This window comes from Sceloporus occidentalis, unplaced genomic scaffold (assembly GCF_023333645.1).
Source record: "Sceloporus occidentalis isolate IW3139 unplaced genomic scaffold, rSceOcc1.0.p SCAF_170, whole genome shotgun sequence".
Lineage (NCBI taxonomy): Eukaryota > Metazoa > Chordata > Lepidosauria > Squamata > Phrynosomatidae > Sceloporus > Sceloporus occidentalis.
The window spans coordinates 1849475-1874219 of record NW_028317150.1 but is presented as its reverse complement, the minus strand read 5'-3'; the positions used below and the strand labels follow the sequence as shown (position 1 = coordinate 1874219).

The window sequence follows — 24745 nt, the reverse complement described above, 5'->3', positions numbered from 1 at the left end:
AATGCCTCGATCAGGAGGCATCCAGCGACACCAAACACTTACCTTTGGATGGGCTGTGACCGCTCCGGAGAGCGGTCACAGCCGCAGCTGCCGGTGATCTTCGCCATCTGCAAGATGGCGGCGGTCCGGGAAAATTCAATAAAGAAACAATAAAGTCTAAAAAGTTCGCTAGACGGTCTCCAGACCCTCTAGAGAACTCTGGCTCCACTTGCAGGTTGAATATAGGTACTGCATTCAACCATGCAAGTCAATGGAGCTCAGCTTTCTAATCACAGTGTGATTAGAAAAAATAAATTAAAAATAAAATAAAATTAATAATAATTAGAAAAAAAATAGTAAAAAAACAGTAAAATGTAAAAATAATTTCCCACTGATGTCACTATCAGGGGAACCTTCAAGTTGAAAAAAAATGTTAAAAAAATAAAAAAAAAAGGCAAAAAAATATATATATATATAAAAAATATATTTTTGTGAGCAAGTCCTAAAATTAGCATATTAGCTTAAAACAATTCTCGCATGGAAAGAGTTAAAATACTGGCATATTAAATGCCCATGGGGTGTCTACTTTTAAAAAATGTATGATTTGATGGGGTAAATTGAATTGGCCGGGTTCAACAAGGTCCCAATTAACACGGGGGGAAGGATGGCCACACATCTAATTTCCAATTAGAAAAATGCACACGTACCAAATGTGGCCTTTTAGTTCCCCCCAAAAATGACAAACCCATGCATGTGGGGTATCACTGTACTCAGGAGATGTTGCTGAACACATATTGGGGTGTCGTGTGACAGCGGCATATACCAGGAGCTGTAAATTCATACATAAAGTAGGTGTGTGTGGGAAAAATACACACACAAAAATACTACTGCAAACTTTAAAAAAATGCTGGTGGTAAAATGTGTGCATGCAAAGAGTTAAAATACCAGCATTTAAAATACCCTGGGGTGTCTAGTTTTCAAAAATATATGGTTTTGTTGGGCATACTGAAATGGCCCGGCTCAAAGATGTACCAAATAGGGCACGGGCAGTGGATCCCCAAATGCCAAAGTTCAACATTGAAAAATGTGCATGCCCCAAATGTGGCTCTTTTGCCCCCGAACAGCCAGGCAAAATCATTCATGTGGGGTATCACTGCGCTCAGGAGATGTTGCTGAACACATATTGGGGTGTTTTGTGATAGTGACATATACGAGAACTTTTTAATTCATACCTGAAGTAAAATGTGTGTGACAAAACAAATGGAAAAAAATTCCTATCACAAAGTTTGACAAAGACTGGTGGTAGATATGGTGCATGGAAAGAGTTAAAATACTAGCATTTGAAATACCCTGGGGTGTCTAGTTTTCAAAAATATATAGCTTTATTGGGCACACTGAAATGGCCCGGCTCAAAGATGTACCAAATAGGGCATGGGCAGCGGATCCCCAAATGCCAAAGTGCAACATTGAAAAATGTGCATGCCCCAAATGTGGCCCTTTTGCCCCCAAACAGCCAGGCAAAATCATTCATGTGAGGTATCGCTGTACTCAGGAGATGTTGCTAAACACATATTGGGGTGTTTTTTGATAGTGACATATACCAGAACCTGTTTATTTATACCTAAAGTAAAATGTGTGTGAAAAAACAAATGCAAAAAAATTACTACCATAAAGTTTGACAAAGGCTGATGGTAGAATAAGTGCTTGGAAAGGGTTAAAATACCAGCATTTGGAATACCCTGGGCTGTCTAGTTTTCAAAAATATATGACTTGATGGGGTAAATTGCATTGGCCGGCTTCAAAGATACCCGAAATGGCACATGGGGGGAAGAATTACCAGATTTGGAAAAAATGGCTTTGAAATGGCAAAACGGTACCTGTACTTATTGCTCCATAACGTGCAGAAAAAAGCAAAAAAACATAAAAACATTGGGTATTTCTAAACTCAGGACAAATAGTAGAATCTATTTAGCAGGTTTTTTTATTACCTTTTATAGATTAGTAAAAGATTTTTCAACTAAAAGTTAGAAACAGTCATTTTTTTCTAAATTTTTCACCATATTTTATACTTTTTTTAATAGTAAATAATACGATACAATCAAAACAATGTCATCTAAAGAAAGCCCTTCTTGTCCTGAAAAAAACAATATCTAATGTGTGTGGGTTCAGTAAACGGGAAAGAAGAAAATTACAGCTAAACACGAGCAGCGCAGAAATGTTAAAACGGCCATTGTCACGAAGGGTACACAAAGTAAAATCAGCCTTTGTCACGAAGGGGTTAAGGACCTGTTTGTGGTTGTTATTCATAAGGTACAAAATATTGATGGCTTTTTATGGCTGTTTTCTTTAAAGGAAAAAAAGCAACACAAAGCACCTTTAAGAAATTATATACCATTTCTACAAGACAAGCTATCTCACCTATGGTATTGTTTACAATGAGTAATGTTTAATTATTGGCAACCACCCCTTTGCAGGCAAATGCACTCAACTTTTCCTAGAATATAAAACCATCAGTGTTCATTGCAGCTCAGTTTCACATCAGAACCAACATTTTGGGAACCAGAATTGGCTACGCTGTCTTGCAGAGCAAAGTCTGTTAAATATAAAATGTAGGGAGTGCTTAATTGATTCCATACTGGCTGTTTGTTTTCAGTTGATTTGTATGATCGTATCTTTCCTTTCCAATTTGTGGTTGCTGGCGCATGGAACAAAGTTGGGCATGTGTTTGTTTTATATATGAGTTTGTCAATTTTATAGAAAAGGCAATAAATCAGAGTAACACAATGCTTTCCCATCAATTTGTAGGCAAGTTGAGCATAATCTCAAGTCTTTAGTATGTACTGGAATGTTTTGTTCACTGGATAATGGCACAATTCGTCTTGATATTACACTGCTTGATTGAAATACTTGGTATCTAATTACTTGGAAATAAAACCTCAAAAGTATTAGTGACCCGGAGAATCTTCACATACCAGTAACATTGTTTAACAGGTCTCCAATAAAAATGCCTCAGGTTTGCGTTTCAAGAAATCGGTGACCATTTGGAAAACCTAATGGAAGGCCACACATTGTATTTAGTGAGATATATTTCTGCAGAGATTGTGGAGGAGAAAATGTTCCAGCCCATATTTATCATTTATCATTAAACTCATTTGTTTTATGTATAATTTATAAGATTCATCTTATATAATTATATGTGAGTAAACAATAACTTTGGTAGTTCTAAAATCCCACAGAATCCTGCTCCAGTCCTTGGTAATGCTATCTAGCAAGGCATCATTTACCCCTTCATGACAAAACCCGTACATGTACAGGCTCACAATGCATTGTTTTTAATGGGTTTAAGGACAACCCATGGTCCTTAAGAGGGTAAAAAGGCAGCACTTCCCTGATATTGCTGAAGAAAGTAGGCTGCTGGACATTTCATTACAGGCAACATCAACAGGTAGTTGTTCAATACTTTGCAACTTTTTTCCATTCTCTTGTGTATCTCTTGTTTTGTTACAGGCCTGGGCGTTATATCTCCAATGAGAAGGCTTTGATGGTAGTCAAGGAGGAGCCATTGCTATATATCCCAGCACCACCACCTTGCCGCCCACTCGTCAATCAGACTGAAACACTTAGGTATATGGAAATCATGTTTCTGTTTTTTTTTGTTTTTTATTTAGCCAAGCACTCCCCCTCCTGCCAAGGCAGACAGCAACCTCAGGTCTGCATAGATTAGTCCAACATTTATCAAAAGTAGTAGTATTGCTTACGACTAGATTTTACACCTATACGTGTGTAAAGATGTAAGACCTATAATATTGTAAAGATCTAATTCAGTATGAAAAATCAGCTGCCACTATTCTTATTTACCCCACGTTATTACTGCCTCCACTAAAACGGGTGATTTTGTTTTAATGTGTATATATATAAGATGGAGAAGCAGTTAGGCTTTGCTCCCTTTTGCACAGCACAGCCTCATTCTCAGAAAGTGAAAAGAGTAAGGACTAATTGCTCCCCCCTCCCTGCTGAAAACCAACACATACACTTTGAAATAGCTCAACATCTGGTAATGTATGGAAACTTTTACATGCACATGGTAGTGGTAAAAAGTCTCTCCTATAAGAGAAACATTTGTACTTCAGCTGTAGTTTTCATTTACAACCTGACACGTCACATAATCTTGAAACTATACTTGAACCATAGATTGAACCAGGAGCTACGGGGCTGGGTCCATAGACATGAGGCGGAGAGAACAAAGTCCAGACGAATGACCAACAGCCAAAAGGCACGGGCTGTACAGGTGAGCAATCATCTGGTATTTTGGTAATGCTAAAATTATTAAAAATCAATGTATATCTGTAATGAGAAGAGTATGACTTCAAAGGCGAGATTCTGTAGTCCGAAATCCTGCTAATGAGTTACTATCTGTGTGAAGTTCAGTTGAAAAACTAAACAAGAAAAATGATTCACTGTCTTTGCTTTTTGCGGCTCAAGCTCTATGTCAGTGAGAAGTACTGTTCAGCTACTAATTGCATGAGCGTATTGTATAAAATAGAACGCCTACAATTGGGCCAAAACTGGACAGGCTGTAATGTGCATACTTCCGAGTTGGTTAACAGGCCTTTACAGTTATTTAACATCTTGTGCTTCTCTTTTGGATTAAGGTTGCTCAATCATAAAGCATTTCTGGTGAAAGTACAAACTCGCATAACTTGGTCTTCAACAAATAATGCCTGTATGATACTGTCACACAAAACAAAACATAAATTCAACACATGCCAGTGAATTCAGTTCAATACACACCCATCTAAGGCATAAATATTGGGGATTCCGTCACACTATATGGCCATATATTGCTTAGCCCGTGTTACATCAGGCTGCCTCAAGTTTGTCAAGTCCTATCTAATTTTTCATGTCTATATTGCTTACCTAGGAGCTGAATCAATGGAACTGCACTGTATTTTAACCCACATAAACAATCAAGCAATTTAAAGCCTTTTCTGTTGCTATACTCTTTGTTATAAATGAAAAAAGATTAAAGAGATAGCAACATAAACTTTACTCTCTATACGCCTCCACAATCTGTATTTCCAAAGAGATAAGTATCGGCAGTCCAGGGGCGTACCTAGAGTATTTGGCACCTGGGGCGGATCCTGTATGTGCCCCCCCCCCCCACACACTTTAAAACTGCATAGCTGCTATCGTTATATACTGGGACAGACATTGAAGGTGGTACAGCATAACACCTATCACTATATACTGAGGCAGACATTGACGGGGGTACAGCATTACACCTATCACTATATACTGAGGCAGACATTCACGGGGTAGAGCATAACACCTATCACTATATACTGAGGCAGACATTGACAGTGGTACAGTGTAATCCCTATCACTATACACTGAGCCAGACATTGACAATAGTGCAGCATAACCCCTATCACTATATACTAAGCCAAACATTGATGTGGTATAGGCCTACCACTTCAGTGTCTTGCTTAGTAGGGATGCACCAAAATGAAAATTCTGGACCGAAACCAAAAATTCAGCATTTACTTGGCCAAAACCGAAAATGCCCCCCCCCCACACCATAAAAAAAATCTCACACTTTTATTAAAAGTAAGTAACACATCAAAATTGGACAAAAAAATAAAATAGCAATATATATATATATATAATTAACAGCTATCATGCCCATGCATACCCAGGTTCTAGCATGTACTGGTTGCCTGGGCATGATAGGAGTGTGACTGCTGTTAGCATTCATATATATATATTAATATTGTTATTATTATTGTTCACATGTGAACTCAGCACTGGAGGCATAGAATCAGACGTACAAATCCCGTATTTGCAGATATACAATAATAATGTACGGAAACAGCATTGCAGGTATAGATCAACTAGAAATCACATAAAAACTCAAAAAAGCAATACAAGGTATAGATAAAACCCCTAAATTACAGGCATATATCACAGATTGCACACTCCAAAGCGGGCGTCCACATTGCCCACATAGAACCTGACCAGCACCCAAATTACACACACATAGGACATGCCATCTTTGCTCCCAAACAGCCCAGTATGAGTCAGCATTGTTCCCAAACAGCCGAGTGTACGCCATCTTTGTCCCATAAACACGCTACCTGTGCCATCTTTGTCCCATAAACACCCTGCCTGTGCCATTTTTGTCCCATAAACACCCTGCTTATACCATCTTTGCCTTTTTGACAAATCAACTATACACCTATGATTAACACAAACACTTTTACAGTCACTCACTAATTCACTTTCATTCACACAATTCATTCACACAATCATTTATTCTTTCACACATTATTTACACATATTCATCGATGCATTCTCACAAATTCATTAATTCTCTCACTGATTCACACAATTCATCCACACATTAATCCATTCATTTTCTCTCTCTCATTCTGACTCTTTATTTCAATATTCTTGCTACCCTTGCATTCTCCCTATCTACCCCTTCTCACTCCCTTCTCCCTATCTACCCCCTCCTAACTATCTACCCTTTCCCCCTTTGAAGTTCACTTACCTTTCAGGAGTCCTGCGGGGTGGGGGTGCAAGGCCTCTGTCTCCCAGCTCTGCCACTGTATGGAACAGTATAGAGTGATGGGAGTTATGATGTACTTTAGAGAATAATTATATAATGAAAAAGACATTGGAAATGGTACAGCATAACACCCATCACTCTCACACATCTACCAATCCACACATACCAATCCACAGATTCCACACATACCATTCCACACATACCATTCCACACATACCATTCCACACATACCATTCCACACATACCATTCCACACATACCATTCCACACATACCATTCCACACATACCATTCCACACATACAATCCACAGATTCCACACATACCAATCCACATTTACCAATCCAGACATACCAATCCACAGATTCCACACATACCAATCCACTCTCACTGTCACTCTCAATGAATTATTTCCTACCATTCCTCTTTTCTTCTTACAGCAGTCAGCTACTTTTCTTCCTCTTCGCTCCGCTTCTTCTGTCTTCTTCCGGGTTCAGAGGGCACGGACAGCGGTGGCCGCGGCTTCAGTGTTGTGCGCCGGGATCTAACAACAAACCCCGGCGCACAGCAGAAGTTGCCGCACGGCTCGCAAGGGAGCAGTATCGGAGGTCTTTAACAGACCTCTGGCTCCCTTGAGCGATTTTAAGCCGGTTCAAGGGAACCGGCTTAAAATCACTCAAGGGAGCCGGAGGTCTGTTAAAGACCTCCGATACCGCTCCCTTGCGAGCCTGCTCCTCCAGCGGCGGACATTACTGTCCGTCTCTGGAGGGGTGCCGGCAAGTTGGCACCCCCCTGATGAGCGGCACCCGGTGCGGACCGCCCCACCCGCTAGGTATGCTACTGCGGCAGCCAACTTGCTGATTCACACCTCAAAATGAATAAGAATTTATCTAGGCCTGTTGTAAGGCTTCAAAATAAGTCCAGATCAATGCTTGTGTTTTAGACACTATTGATTATGTGAAGGAATGTAAGCTGCTATCATATGGGAACTTACAAAATCCAGTGTAAGGACCCAACGCATAGGTTTCTGGAGAAACCTCATTTAATCTGTAGAGGTTTAGAAGTAAAAGCCATTAATTAGATTGAATGTGTTTTCAATATGCTTTTTTGGTCTTTGCTAAGCATTCTACCATTTCATATACAGGCATACCCCACATTAACGTACACAATATGTTTACAGTAAAGCGGGGATATGCCTGTAATGCATCCCTAATAGCCGCAAAAAAAACCCCCAAAAACCTGAACCACTTGGAAAGGCTTTCGTATGTATAAAAAAATGCAATGAGAACTTAACTTTTATTGTTTGTTTTTTTAAAAAAAAGATAATTTCTTTTATTGAACACCACCACAAAAGAACAAAACCTCTATAGAAAAGAACACCAACTCAAAACAGAGTAAATTTAAAACTTGACTTGGTGGCTTCTGTCTGGAAAGGGGAGCTTCTCGTAAATGTACCAGGGCCTCTTTTATTGTTTTGCTATTATTTGGCTTTGAAACAAAATAGATAAATGTAGGAAGACTTGGAGTTGTATTCCTCTCAGAAGAACAATTGTTATTCTTGATTTGTAAATCGGTACAAGAGCTTAGATGTGAAAATGGATGCACAACCCCATCTTTAAAGGATAGACCATTGTTCTTCTGTAGAATTAATTAACCCAAAATGAAGATGTTTATCTGTCCTTAGCAATGTCAAGTCTGTAAATAAAAACTATTTTCGTGGTTTTTCCCTGTGCAGAAAGCTGAAGAGAAATCTGGTACATCACAACTCGTAACAATGCAATATACGGATACTAGCTTGAAGTAAGTTTCCTATTTCTTGGTGTTTAGTTCTAGATTGTTTACCTTTTTATATTATAGCATGGTTTCAAACAACATTTTTATTTAACCCCTTGATGCCAATTGACGTCCCAAAAGAAAGAAAAAAAACAAGTCATGAATTCTGATTTGATGGGGTAAATTGAATTGGCCATGTTCAACAATGTCCCAAATACCACAGGGGGCAGGATGACCACATGTCAAATTTCTGATTTAAAAAAAAAAAAGGAACACTTCCCAAATGTGGCTTTTTAGTCCCCAAACAACCCAACAAACCCTTGCATCTCTGTACTCAGGAGACATTGCTGAACACATATTGGGGTGTAGTTTGACAGTGACATATACCAGGAGCTATAAATTCATACTTGAATTACAATGTGTGTGGGGGAAACAAGCCAAAAACGTTTGACAAAGACTAGTGGTAGAATGAGTGCATTGCTACATAAAATCCACGTTTTCACAATTGTACTTCTGGTGCACCTGCTTGTTTTTTTTTTTGGAGCTGCATAACATCCTTATATAAATGTATGTGTGTGTTGTGTGTTTTATTTATTTGAGGGAAGGGGGCCTTGTATTGTCACTGTGTCTGTTTTTTCAGTTAACTCTGTCAGCTCATTTGACTTAAGAGTGGTGTTTCACTTAGAAACAGACATCTGGGGTAATTTCCATTCTGCTTCTCATCAAGGAAGGTCTCTGTGTAGCACAGTTGTTGTAAATTGTTATGGTTTGTCTGAAGCTATCCCTGTCAGACATCAAGACGTGATCTTGGGCATTTTGTGATCACCCTCCTAGTAATCTCTCAACAATTGCAGTTTATACCCCAATACAAATTGGAGGAATAAAAGTCCAGAGTTTACCACTCTTAATGACTGATGTATTTTTTCCCTGTGCTTATCTTCTTTCTTTGTAGAAACTCTGTGAATGAGTTGCAAATTTATTATTCCTCTCCAAGAAGCTACCAAGACTTTTTAGAAGCTATACATAGAAGAGGAGATACATTTTATGTGGTGTCCTTTCGCAGGGTGAGTTGGGGTTTCTTTTTTTTGTGTATAGAATTTAACCCAACTGGATTTCCTTACGTAGTGCTCTTAAAGAAACTGCGATATCTATTTATTAGCTAGCGCTCCGTAAATTGTTGGTGCTATATAAATACAAGATTTTAATAATTCATTTTTTTTTTTAAGTATGCTTGTTCCGGCTCTTTCAGCGAATTGGCACATTAGTCTGTGTTAAGTATTGAGGAGAGACTGCATTCTTGGAGTGTAGGAATGCACAGATACACATTGACACTTCAACAGATGTCTAACTGAATAAAGCAAATTCAATTTGTCTGTTAAAATAATTGTTTACACAAGTTTAAATATTTGTTGCTATTGGGAACTGCAATATTAAACAAGTGTTATGCAAAATGTTAACATTAATAATATCAGCACACCACATAAACCCATATGATATTACAGTAAGCAATATATACATGCATTATGTGTTTACCAGCCATCCCCACATTCTGTTCCCAAAATTGACAAGACAATTTTTGGTTTTGCTGTCTTGCTGGAGGTGAGGCACATTGTTCCCTGTGGGAGGCCAGGACAATTTTGGTAGTGAGTAGGTGTCAAACTTTTGAACGCTTCAAATGAATATTTCTTTTCTATGTAGGGCAAGTTAAGCTGTTCGTATATACAAAAAACACAACTCCACTCCCAAGAAAAACTCCCTTTCCCATAATAAACAAGTGAAAAAAGTAAAGTTTGTTTCATTCATTAGTTCCAAACATTTTAGTTAATTTAGCCAATACTGTAGACATTACCCACATATCTTGAAAATGAAGTATTTCTGTATTTATATTGTTTTTGTGAATTACACAGGTGTTTGGGTGCTCCATTTTTCTTCTGATTTGTCATTTGTTTTTACACATAGTAAGGGAGTTGCTGTGTGATTTTGTTGAGTAGCCTGTATTTAGATTATATCCATGTGTGTGTGTAATATAACCTAGGTTAAGCACACAAAAAGTTAGAAGAATATATGCATCAATAATTATGTCAAACCTTTTGCACCTGTGATGCTTGTGCTTTCGAGTGCTACAAGAAAACAGAGTTCCCCTGCAGCATCTGTCCCAAATTCATAAAATATATCGCTCTGCAATTTTTAAGATACTGGTTTTAGTGAGTGTTGATGGTTAGATAGTGGTGAATTTGTTAGCATGTGGTAGGGGTTAAAGGGAAAAAAGAAGAATACAAACAAGAAGAAAACAAAAAAAAAACTTAACAAATGAAAATCATATCCGATGGTTTGTAAATCAAGGCAAATAAATATATTTTCAGAATATGTTTGGGGACTTCTGCTTTAAATGTTGCATTTTTGTTGCTGTGCTGAGTAATATCCTTGAAATAATGACTAAGTTGTGCTATGTAAAATATCACCATTATGTGAACCGCAGCACTAAATGTTATGTGACTTTAGCTCCAAGTAAATGTAGGCCATAGTTAATGACTAGTGACAAAGGGAGAATTGTAAAAATGGGCCGTTCAGCCAAAGAGTCAGAATTTAAATGCACAAGAACAAAAAGATGGCATGTACGTATACTGGTATATTTTGAAAGTTTGAAACACTTTTTCCCATTTGTATGCTAACTGGATTTTCATTAGTGGGAAAGAATTTCAAAGCCCAATAACTAATTATCTTGTCCTACTCAGGGCACATTCTTAGGACACCTCCCGAAAGCAAGAATAAAATTAAAAACCAGTCTGTTTAAACAGAATGGCATTCCGGTGTTGCGTTTCTTTAAATATTTGTAGTGTGGAGGCTTGTCAACCCTTTTATTAACACATCGTACAATCTTCTACTCAAAGAGCAAGTTTTCAGAATGAAGACAAATGGCTTGTTTGGATGATCTGATAATACACATTACTTCTTTTGTGAGATTTACAAATAATGAAACTTCTGGCCTTTGCTCTAGTACCGAGTCACTCTACATGTTCACAGACAATGTTCATTAACCCTGCTGAAACCAAAAAGTCAGACCTAGACGTAGGCTATGAAGCACTCATGGGTCACATTTACATGCCCGATTGGAAAATGAAATGGAGGGAACCTTAATAAACCAGCATTTACCACCAAAGGAAATACATACACACCGCAGCAACTACGCTTAATGTATTTGAAATCAAATTTAACTTAATCTCCACTGAGTGTGGCTTACATTACAACAAAGACCAATTGCAGTGATGATGACTTTTGGGAATGAAATGTGTAGATTTTGCTATATTGTAGTATTATACTTAGATGGTAAATGCCAATGCTCACAGTACTATCAAGAAATCTCTGTGTAAAGACGTTCTCCCTTTTTATCACTTTTACTATTCTTTAATGAAACGTTGAACAATTTGTTTCCGTTGTATGTTAAGAACAATTTCAGGCAAAGTTGTTCATCTTTGTGCCAATATCTATAGGACCTGTGCACTTAATTTATTGTTGAATTTAAGTTGACTGAAATACATTGATATAAAAAATGTATTGATGGTGTACAGAGAATGAGTTCTTTCACGCAAAAGGAATATAGAAAAGGTAATATGTTAAAAGAACTATTAGCTATATTGAATACATCTATGAAGGGGGATGCTATGGATTAGTAAATATAAGCAGAACATTTTGATGTGTACTTTCTGTATGTTTGCTGCAATTTTGTTAACCAGTTCATGGGAATAACATCACACCCTTGCTCTACAGAGACCTCATCTTGCTGCGTGTCGTAGGTAGCTTAGTTCCAGAGAAAGCTGTCTGCTGAACGATGGAGTGCCTGGTTTCTAACAAGGGGATTATCAGAGTGTCTCACACTACTGGAATTTTGTCATTATAAACTTGGCAAAGCTCCTGTGTCCTTTCAGCAGCTTTTAGCAATGCAAGCAGAGTCTGAACACAGCAGCGTTATAATTAGGAGAATATTCTTCGTGGCTCTTGGTTACAGACAGACTGAATAATCTCACTTAGCTGCAGTTAAAAGTCTGATAACTCTTGGCGATAGATTTGTCCTCTTTTTCAGTAACAATAAAAGGCATTCTTCACTGTATCTTAAAACACTACATCAGAACTATTGATTTTGAGCTACTTTAACCTAAACAATTACAATATGTAAACATCCTCTGTTAAGATGGGGGGCAGCAGAACAGGGAACATGGGCCACTCAACTATCATATTTATAAAGTCCATATGTTGGCTGGATTGTCCTTTTAAGATCTCTGTAATACCATCCACACATAGCACTGTGGCATGAAAATGAAAGCTTATTTAAAGGTTTTAATTTTTGTTTAGTGTCCCTGAACCCCCACTATAGAAGAAAGCATATCAGGGTATTCTGTGAGTAATTTAATATGCACTCTTCCAAAACAAAAATTCTTAAAAAAAATCACAGTCATGCTGCAGATGGTGCCCTCCTCCTCCATGATTTAACAATGGGGAAAGTGCCCCCTTTGAAATCAATGGGAGGACTTCACACGCATGCACAGTGAGGTGTCCCTTGCACAGAGCCATCCTCTAGCCAGGGCTAAATCTGACTGAAGGTAAGTAAATTATGTGCATATACACACACACATTTTTGTAAATATTTTATTATATCTTTTCATGCGACAACACTGAAGAAATGACACTCTGCTACAATGTAAAGTAATGAGTGTACAGCATGTATAACAGTGTAAATTTGGTTTTCCCATCAAAATAACTCAACGCACAGCCGTTAATGTCTAAACCTTGGCAACAAAAGTGAGTACACCCCTAAGCGGAAATGTCTAAATTGGTCCCAATTAGCCATTTTCCCTCCCCGGTGTCATGTGACTCGTTAGTGTTACAAGGTCTCAGGTGTGAATGGGGAACAGGTGTGTTAAATTTGGTGTTATCGCTCTCACACTCTCTCATACTGGTCACTGGAAGTTCAACATGGCACCTCATGGCAAAGAACTCTTACGATCTGATACAAAGAATTGTTGCTCTACATAAAGATGGCCTAGGCTATAAGAAGATTGCCAAGACCCTGAAACTGAGCTGCAGCACAGTGGGCAAGACAGCGGTTTCACAGGACAAGGTTCCACTCAGAACCAGCCTCGCCATGGTCGGCCAAAGAAGTTGAGTGCACAAAGACAAGTCTTTCCTACAGTCAAGCATGGTGGTGGGAATGTCAAGGTCTGGGCCTGCATGAGTGCTGCCGGCACTGGGGAGCTACAGTTCATTGAGGGAACCAACATGTACTCTGACATACTGAAGCAGAGCATGATCCCCTCCCTTCGGAGACTGGGCTGCAGGGCAGTATTCCAACGTTATAACGACCCCAGACACTGCCACTCTGACTCCCCACCAGATATGCTGCTACGCTGCAACCCCCCCCCCCCCCCGACTTACCAATGCAGACTCCTGGTGTCGTCTGGACATCTGCACGATACGTGTAGACAGCTTCCGGTGCCGACAAGGGAGGTTGTTTACACCCATCGCCACAGCCAGTGAACGTCTGCACAATGCGCTTCGACAACCTCCCCTGCCAGCACTTCCCACAGCGGAGGTGCCGGGAACTGGAAGTTGTCTATGCGGATCGCGCAGACGCACCCCCGGCAGCCAAAGAGTAGGATCCAGTTCCCCTGCATGGCTGCGGGGGATCTGGATCCTAACCCTGCAGCCTGCGCCCAGAACTACATGTCCCGGGCATCTGGCGATACAAATTGCACATTCCTGCACCCCCCACTTTAAAGACTTGGAGAAGTGTGGAGAAAAAGTGGGGCCTGTATTCGGGCAAATACGGTATATTTCTCCTGTGTTCACATACACAACATTTGCACAAGTCTTATATTTACGTAAATGCCCTTTTAAGTTTTGCTACCTTTTAGTTCCGATGATGTAACGGTGGTACAGTAATCACAAGTAAGGTGAACAATTAAAGGATTATGCTGTCAACTAAAACTGGATTGGAAATCTCAAGAATGAGTTGATTGTTGGCATGAACGGTACACCTGTTGAGTCTATATTTCCCTTTTGTGGCAGCCTGTTCTGTTGAAGATTCTATTCTTGAGTACTTGTAAAGAGTCGTTCTTACAGCTGTGCAAACATGGCTTATTATTCTGCCAAAACCTGTATTTTTAGTATGTTCTTTTCTCTTTAAGCTAAAATGTCTACCCTCACAAATAAATCCTCTAATTTTTTAGTCGATTAGTCAGGAAAAAAAATCTGTTTTGGTAACTGCTTAGCTTTGACTTCGCATTAAATAATTTTGTACATGTCTATGATAGAATGTGGTAGAGTATCGAATTTCATCTAGAGACAATGGAAAAAATGAGAAATATGTTAAATCAAGTGCTCCCCAAAGGGCCCATTCATTTAATGTATTTGCTGAATTACTATATATCTTTGCAATGTTTTTGTTCTATAATTCAATTAACCCTCTTAAACCAATGATGTAATATGAATATCCCCACACACACTATTATTATTAGTATTATTATTTAGGGACCTTTTAAAGAATTCTCTGCTTTTTTATTCAACAGACTGTATGAATACTGTGTTTGTGGCTTGTGCTGTTAAAACATTAACTCCTGAACACCATCATGGATATTCTATAGGCAGAAAGGTTAGACATTCTGGGTTTAAAAAATATATTTTAAATTCCCTAAAATCTAACGGTACATGTTAGTAGGATAAACCCAACTAACTTTATAAGAAACATTTTTTTATCATTTCTTGTCTTTGTGAAATAACTGTTGTCCTAATGTTGAGAGAATTAACCTTAGTTGCAATTTTTAAGTACCCTTAGGCTAGGTTTCCACTTGGGTTTTTGTCCTGCGTTTTTTTCTTGATGAAAAACGCCAAGAAAACTGCCACTGCATTCTCCTGCGTTTTGGCGTTTTTTCTGGCGTTTTAGCCTTTCTGTGGAAATTGCCTTTTTGACCTTAGGCAGTTTTTCCAGCCTTTACACATTGGAATTTACACCCAGCTAAAAGGGATTAGGATAAATGTCAAGTATCTGCCCCCTCCTGATGTCATTTCCTTGGTAGAGTTCTACTTAAACACGCCCCGGCGGACCCTTTTGTCTCTTTTCTGTGGTTTGTAAGGCATGCTTTATTCCGAATGTCTGCTCCTCTAGGAAGATTGGCCCCAAATGATGGTGCAAATGGTTTGCTGTTGCTTTTGGCACGCAGGATCCGGTTGGATATGTTTGTTTGTAATGGCATGTTTGTTTCAAATGGTGTAAAATTCAATATGAACTTTGTTTTGTGTGAAACTGTTTGTTTCCAGCCTATTTCTCGTAGGACACACAGATACTGGGTCCATCCTCTGCATTGTAACTGTGGAAAAAAAACCCATAAAAAACGCCAAGGCATAAAACCCACATGGCTTTTTCATGGCGTTTTTTTTCTCCCATAGACTTCTATTGGAGAAAAACGCCAAGATTTCCTTGCAAAAAACGCCAGTGTCAACATGCTGCGATTTTGAAAAACTGCCACAGAGCCCAAAAAAGCAGAAAAACTCCAAAGAGGACTGAAAAAACGCCAAACAGAAAAACGCCAAGTGGATATGGCATTGTGCGATTTCCTATTGAAGAACAGCTAACATCTGGCCGCAGTGTTTTTTCACTAAAAAACGCCGTGTGGCTGAATTGGCGTTTTTATGGGCATTTTTAGCAAAAAAAAAACAAGCGGAAACCTAGCCTTATAAATAGAGTAACATAGAAAATGTTTAACTTAGTTTTTGGTGTGCATACACAACAAATGGGTATCTAGTTGCCACTTTTAAACTTATTGCAGAAAAATGTATTTTCTCAAGTTTTTATAGCTTAAAAATATGTCTGGGACGTCTCTGAACTCAAACAAAATGACCACAATCCTCCTGTGGCTCTCCTCCTACGTTCATGTTCTCACAGATATTGATTACTTTTTAGGTTGGTTTCAAATGAAGTGATTGCGACCAACCTTAAAGCCACTTAACCCCTAGATTAGACACCATTTAAAAAATACTAAATATGTTATATCACACATAGATATTATGCTTATTTTTATTACATTGTGCGTTTTGTTAGTAGGGCAAATATGCCATAACCGTTAAAATGGAGATTGTGTACAAGTGAGGGTTTTTCTAAAGAGTAACTTCAATGTTATGTATTATTCATTGTTTTAGATATTTAACAGGTTCATTGGTAATGCACAATGCTAATTGACTGATTACCTGCAATTAAATAAGTGACGTGATACTCTTGTTGTATAACGTCATTGCCAGTAGTAATGGAGTGTAACATACAATAAGCAATGTGTTAACACTCTTACAGCCTATTTTCTACTATATCTCAACTATCAAATGTAATTAAATCGTTTTGCCTCATTGCTTTTAGGATGTTTCTAACCATCAACTTATGCAAACACTGCTGTTTTAGGTTGTCTGCTTCACCATGTATTTGTTAAGTGAAACATTAGTTCAGATTTAAACCAGATTTTAGGGAATGTGAGTACACATCATTCTTACTTAGATTGTAAGTTCCATGATTCAAATCAATTTCTTCTATGCATGTTTAACCCCTTCATTCCCTACCCATCCTTTATTGTATTGCATACATACATGTATAGATACCAGTGGGAAAGATGTTTGGTTCTCCTTTGAAGCTTGGGGAAGGTACACTATATAACCAAAGCTATGTGGACACCTAATTTGAGCTTGTTGGACATCCCATTCCAAAACCATGGGTATTTATATGGAATTGAGCCCCTTGTCTGGGTATAACAGCCTCCACTATTCTCATAAGACTTTCCACAAGATCAGTGGATTTGTGTCTGTTCTGCCAAAAGAACATTTTTAGTTAAGGACTAATTTATCCCAATAAGTTCAGTGGGGTTTGACACCAATCTTGTCAAACCATGTCTTTATGGGCTTTGCTTTGTGGACAGAGGTACCGTCATGGTAGAACAAAAGGCCTCCCCAAACTAAGTTTTTTTTTTTTGTTTTTTTTTTTCTTCTTCTACATTACCCTTTACTGGAACTAAGGGCCTTAGCTCAAGCCCTGAAAACCAACCCCAGACCTTCCTCCATTTAACTTTACAATAGGCACAATGCATTCCTGCAGGTAGGGTTCTCCTGGGATCCGTCTAACCCACATTTGTCCATCAGACTTCTTGATAGTGAAGCATGATTCATCACTCCAGAGAAAACGTTTTCACTGTGACGAAGTGCTTGTGATGAGCCCAGTTGCTTAGCCATGCAAACCTATTTCATAGAGCTTGGAACTTTGTAGTGAGTGATGATACAAATACTTACACAGTGCACGCTTCAGCACTCAACAAGCCCACTCTCTACCGCTTTGTGGCTGAGGTGGCTTTTTCTAGATGCTTCCACATCACAATGTCCTATGACAGGCCATGTTAAAAGTCACTGAAGTCCTTAGTATGACCCATTTTACTACTGATGTAGTTGATTTTATACACTCGTTAGCAATTAGCGTGGCTAAAACACCTAAACGCAATAATTAAGAGAAGTGTCCACATACTTTTGGCCATGTAGTGTACCTTTACAATGTGTGTGTTTCCCCCTCCCCCATTTTTTTATGAAACTTGCAGTGTTTAAGAGGGGTTCCTGTTCTATGAGTTGTCTGTGACTTATCTACAAGAAATCCTTCAGACATTGCATCATTGTCTAATCTTGGCATGTGTTTGGTGTCTACTGCGTGGGAAGCAACCAAAGGTGGATTACCAAATATAGCAAAACATGAAGCAGTGTTTGCTTTCAAATGTTTTATCACCTGAATAGTAAGTTTAACGGTTATATAAGATCTAAAAATCATCTCATTAAATCTGTTTATTGGTTATGTTCAGTTATATTAACTCTTTAATGAAGTCATGAAACAAGAGCCCTCCCTCTTCTGATTCCCACTCCAGTGTAACATAGTTCATAAGGTTGAAAAAAGACCAAAGTCCATCAAGTTCAACCTATATACATATTGTGTCCCTACTGTGTTGATCCAGAGGAAGGCAAAAAACCCTTATGAAGCAGATGCCAATTGCCCCATACCAGGGGGAAAATTCCTTCCCGACTCCAAATATGGCAATCAGAATAAATCCCTGGATCAACGTTCTGTCCCTATTAATCTAATATCCATAACTTGTAATATTATTGCTTTCAAGAAACACGTCCAGGCTCCTTTTGAACTCTTTTATTGAGTTTACCATCACCACTTCCTCTGGCAGAGAGTTCCATAATCTCACCGCTCTTACTGTAAAGAACCCCCGTCTGTGCTGGTGTAGAAACCTTCTTTCCTCCAGCCGTAGAGGATGTCCCCTTGTTATAGATACAGTCCTGGGTATAAATAGGTCCTGGGAGTGATCTCTGTACTGTCCCCTTATATATTTATACATAGTTATTAAGTCCCCCCTAAGCCGTCTTTTTTCCAAACTAAATAACCCCAATTCTGATAATCTTTCTGGGTACTGTAGTCCTCCCATTCCCCTTATTACTCTGGTTGCCCGTCTTTGAACCCTCTCCAGCTCCACTATATCTTTCTTGTACACTGGTGCCCAGTACTGTACACAGTATTCCATGTGTGGTCTGACTAGTGACTTGTACAGGGGTAGAATTATTTCCTTGTCGTGGGCATCTATGCCCCTTTTGATGCACCCCATGATTTTATTTGCCTTAGCAGCAGCTGCCTGACACTGGTCGCTACAGGTAAATTTACTGTTAACTAAAACTCCTAAGTCCTTTTCCATGTCAGTCGTCCCCAGTGTTTTCCCATTTAATACATATTCCCAGCCTGGATTTTTCTTCCCCATGTGCATAACCTTACATTTATCTGTGTTGAACCTCATCTGCCACATCCCAGCCCAAGCCTCCAACCTATGCAGATCCATTTGTAATCGTGCGCTGTCCTCTATTGTGTTAACCACGTTACAGAGCTTAGTATCGTCTGCAAAGATTGATACTTTACTATGCAATCCCTCTACAAGGTCATTAATAAATATATTAAAAAGAATAGGACCCAAAACTGACCCCTGTGGTACCCCACTAGCAACAGTCACCCACTCAGAGTATGTACCATTAATAACCACCCTCTGTTTCCTATCACTGAGCCAGTTACTTACCCACATACACACATTCTCCCCCAGCCCAAGCATTATGAGGTGTAATGACCTCATAACCAAAGCAGTCCCTGATTAAGGCAGTGGGGGTTTTGTTTTTTGTTTTTTGTTTAGATTAATATATATTAAGGATATTTTAATCTATACACTAAAAAAAATATATATTTTCAGCCATATATTGCTATTTTTCATATTAAAGGTTGTCACATATATAAATATTGTCTAATGTAAATGTAATACCATGTGTGTGTAATATATATATATATAATCGTATTTGCTCAATTATAAGATGACACCCCCCCCCCCAAAATTTGAATATACATTTAGGAAAAAAGAAAGCCGGAATATAAGGCTACCCTATAGGAAAAAAAAGTTTTACTAGTGTGTTATATGCTACTCTGCCTCCCTAATAAGCCACTCTGCCCCAGATATGCCTTATACACCCATATGCGACTCTGCATCCAGAAAACCATTGAACCCCGGCCATGTGATGCCGGCGCTCTGTCATAGAATCCCCCAGAGGAAGTGCCAGCGGATCCGGGTTTGAGGTCTGATTTAGAAGACAACCTCGAATATAAGACGAGGGATATTTTTCAAAGCATTTGCTCTGAAAAAAACCTTGTCTTATAATTGAGCAAATACGGTGTGTGTGTGTGTGTATATATATATATATATATATATATATATATGTGTATGTATATATATTCATTAAATAACGGAGGGATTCTTTGAATACATAACAAAAATTGGTTTTTTGGGGTTTTTTCCATATGAAGTATATGTTAAAACTGCTATTGCATTGCAAATGATTATCACCTAACCAGAATATATGGTCTGTCTCCCTAGGTAGTATAACAAATATAACAATATAGCCAACACAATATATAGCTCATCCCTGGGAGAGCGCAATGACGTGAATAAGTTACAGCTTTCATTTTTGCACAAATATGTAACTGGAAGGGAAATGCAAGGCAATGTGGGCCAGCCTAGGGAAAAAACAAGCATTTCAAGCACAGTTTCCAAACTGATCGGAATCTTCAAAGTAAATGCGGTCATTCAGCTGTTGCAGCTGGTAGTGATTTAAAAGCATTTGATTATCCTGGAAATAGCTAGAAACCTTGTTGAGAGAAGAAGGTGCTGGCACGCAAGTTTGCTTACAACTCTTCTACCTGAATATGTCGTGGTGTGCTACATGCTGTTTAAATTAACCATGGATTTTTCTGTTGGTTTTTATTTTACTGTGCTAGAATGTACCAATAAAGTTTATTAAACTGTTATTATTCAATTTTATTAAGATTTTCTTAGAGAGAAACAGAGCACCTTTTACCATATGTAATTTGTGTGCTTATTGTGTGTCATTCAGTGTAATAATTGGAAATATTAAGTTTACCCTCAAACCTACTATTATGTTTTTCTGGTTAAAACAAAAGAAAATTCTGTTCTCACAATAGCATAAACTGATAAACTGTTTTGTTAAACTTGAGATATGCAAAAATATCCCTTAAAATAAAATGGCACAAAACATTAAACAATCAGTAAATATTAAAAGGGATTCTCTAATGTATGTGATACATGCTTGGTCCATGCAAATTGTCATGGTATTGTTTTTACAAATGCATGGGGGGCTTCCTTCTTAAAACCTGAAAATGTTTTGTGGAGATATTTACAGCTTTTATGTTCACCTGTACTCATGACATATTTAAAACTAGTTTATTTTATTAGTTTACTTTAATGTACATGTAACATTACCCGTATTTTAATTGTATTGAGAACACATCCAATATCTTTTGAATTTTAGCATTGGTTACAGAATCGAACACAGAAACAGTGTATTTTCGAAGAACATGCCAATGCACGAAATTACTAATATGTACTTCGGAGTTAGTACATGCATGCATTTTAACCCCTTCGTGACAAAGGCTGATTTTACTTTTTGTACCCTTCGGAGCGGTCACAGTCCATCCAAAGGTAAGTGTTTGGTGTCGCTGGATGCCTCCTGATCGAGGCATTCCAGCGACACCATTTAAGTTTAGGAGGTGATCGTTGATCGCCTCCTAAACGCTTTTAAAACGGGCGTCCGCCGCCATACAATGTATGGCGGTTGTTGACGCCCCGGGGAGGGGCCAGACATGGCCCCTGGTGCCGATCGTGGCGTTGCTGAATGCCTCGAGGTTCCTTGGGTGCAGAAAGCGAACGTAGATCGCTTTCTGCACCCGTTTAAAGGCGTGCCGGTTCTGGTACGTCATTTGTCATAATCGACTTGTTTTTCCGTGCCGTGCCAGAACCGGCAATTGTCATTAAGGGGTTAAGGAGTTTTAGAAATTGTACTTTAGTCAAAAAGGACTGGCAGTCTACACAAACAGATGGTATGTGCATTTCTAAAAAAAAAATAAAAAATTGTGATTTGGAAATGAACTGTTCCTAAATTAGTTGAGATATTAATCTTGCGAGTTTTAGCAAATGTGACAAAGGAAAAAAACCTTAATAAAGCTTCAGTTTTTCTTTTTTGTTGTTGCTGAGCAAGTGCTGTTTAATGTAGAGTCTATTTAGTTTACTGGGGAGTGATATCCGTCTCCTGGTGAGCAGCTCCACTGGCTGCATAGTGCATGACCATTATGTCATCCGGCTGAAATTATAAGACGAAAACTGCTATGCGGATTTGGGATTTTTTTTACCCACACAGAAAAACTCTTCAGAATAATGATATGGAGGGGAGAGGATTGTATTTGTATAAATCACTGTCGTTTTACAGTTTTATACTTTACTTGCAATGTTGCCTTTTTTATATATGAAATACATAGGCTCCACACATGCTGTTAAGCAAACTTCTTAATCGTTATCAAATCAATATATGTGTTTTTGGTTGCATAAAGGTAGCATGGCTCATTTAGGAATCAAATCATACACATAACATTTGGCTGCAACGATTCCCACAATATATCTCACTCCTGACATAAGTTGCATCAGTAATTCTAACTGCAATTTAGAACAAAATGCAGGGACTTAAGCCTTTAATTTGTTTTAAGATTCTGAACTCCTTTCTCTTTTCATGAATTTGATACTGGCTCATTTTCAAATGCTATAGATTTCATTCTTAGAAAATGTAGTCCTGCAAATGGTAGTGCCAATTACAGACAATTTGGTCTTTTGAAGACCATTACGATAATGTTACAGGAAAGAATGATGCACTGAATGCCTGCTATGGTACGTAATAACATTTCAATTAAGATACATTATGAACACTATCTTCCTGAACACAATATAAATGAGGATGAAACTGGTTCATTGAAAGGCTTCATGTAAAATGTGTATATGTTTAACTGAAAATCGGTATGGTAAGTGGACTCATTTTGTTGTCCTTGCTTCAAAACATACAGGTGCGTTGTAGCCATATCATTTTGTTTAACCCCTTCGTGACAAAGGCTGATTTTACTTTTTGTACCCTTCGTGACAATGGCCGTTTTAACATTTCTGCGCTGCTCGTGTTTAGCTGTAATTTTCTTCTTTCCCGTTTACTGAACCCACACACATTAGATATTGTTTTTTTCAGGACAAGAAGGGCTTTCTTTAGATGACATTGTTTTGATTGTATCATATTATTTACTATTAAAAAAAGTATAAAATATGGTGAAAAATTTTGAAAAAAATGACTTTCTAACTTTTAGTTGAAAAATCTTTTACTCATCTATAAAAGGTAATAAAAAAACCTGCTAAATGGATTCTACTATTTGTCCTGAGTTTAGAAATACCCAATGTTTTTATGTTTTTTTGCTTTTTTCTGCACGTTATGGAGCAATAAGTACAGGTACCGTTTTGCTATTTCAAAGCCATTTTTTCCAAATCTGGTAATTCTTCCCCCCATGTGCCATTTCGGGTATCTTTGAAGCCGGCCAATGCAATTTACCCCATCAAGTCATATATTTTTGAAAACTAGACAGCCCAGGGTATTCCAAATGCTGGTATTTTAACCCTTTCCAAGCACTTATTCTACCATCAGCCTTTGTCAAACTTTATGGTAGTAATTTTTTTGCATTTGTTTTTTCACACACATTTTACTTTAGGTATAAATAAACAGGTTCTGGTATATGTCACTATCAAAAAACACCCCAATATGTGTTTAGCAACATCTCCTGAGTACAGCGATACCTCACATGAATGATTTTGCCTGGCTGTTTGGGGGCAAAAGGGCCACATTTGGGGCATGCACATTTTTCAATGTTGCACTTTGGCATTTGGGGATCCACTGCCCATGCCCTATTTGGTACATCTTTGAGCCGGGCCATTTCAGTGTGCCCAATAAAGCTATATATTTTTGAAAACTAGACACCCCAGGGTATTTTAAATGCTGGTATTTTAACTCTTTGCATGCACACATTTTACCACCAGCATTTTTTTAAAGTTTGCAGTAGTATTTTTGTGTGTGTATTTTTCCCACACACACCTACTTTATGTATGAATTTACAGCTCCTGGTATATGCCGCTGTCACACGACACCCCAATATGTGTTCAGCAACATCTCCTGAGTACAGTGATACCCCACATGCATGGGTTTGTCATTTTTGGGGGGAACTAAAAGGCCACATTTGGTACGTGTGCATTTTTCTAATTGGAAATTAGATGTGTGGCCATCCTTCCCCCCGTGTTGGGACCTTGTTGAACCCGGCCAATTCAATTTACCCCATCAAATCATACATTTTTTAAAAGTAGACACCCCATGGGCATTTAATATGCCAGTATTTTAACTCTTTCCATGCGAGAATTGTTTTAAGCTAATATGCTAATTTTAGGACTTGCTCACAAAAATATATTTTTTATATATATATTTTTTTTTTTTGCCTTTTTTTTTTTTTTTAACATTTTTTTTCAACTTGAAGGTTCCCCTGATAGTGACATCAGTGGGAAATTATTTTTACATTTTACTGTTTTTTTACTATTTTTTTTCTAATTATTATTAATTTTATTTTATTTTTAATTTATTTTTTCTAATCACACTGTGATTAGAAAGCTGAGCTCCATTGACTTGCATGGTTGAATGCAGTACCTATATTCAACCTGCAAGTGGAGCCAGAGTTCTCTAGAGGGTCTGGAGACCGTCTAGCGAACTTTTTAGACTTTATTGTTTCTGTATTGAATTTTCCCGGACCGCCGCCATCTTGCAGATGGCGAAGATCACCGGCAGCTGCGGCTGTGACCGCTCTCCGGAGCGGTCACAGCCCATCCAAAGGTAAGTGTTTGGTGTCGCTGGATGCCTCCTGATCGAGGCATTCCAGCGACACCATTTAAGTTTAGGAGGCGA

At 38.3% G+C, this 24745-nt stretch overlaps 1 protein-coding gene across 1 annotated transcript in view; it reads left to right on the top strand.

Annotated features, from left to right (window-relative positions):
• Window positions 1-24745, top strand: part of LOC149279351 (cyclic AMP-dependent transcription factor ATF-6 alpha-like) — a 73825-nt gene that overhangs the window by 20403 nt on the left and 28677 nt on the right. The window contains exons 10-13 of the mRNA XM_089501312.1: window positions 3487-3603; window positions 4171-4267; window positions 8280-8344; window positions 9270-9381. Coding sequence (XP_089357438.1) covers window positions 3487-3603; window positions 4171-4267; window positions 8280-8344; window positions 9270-9381 — 391 coding nt within the window. The remainder of the gene's footprint in view (window positions 1-3486; window positions 3604-4170; window positions 4268-8279; window positions 8345-9269; window positions 9382-24745) is intronic.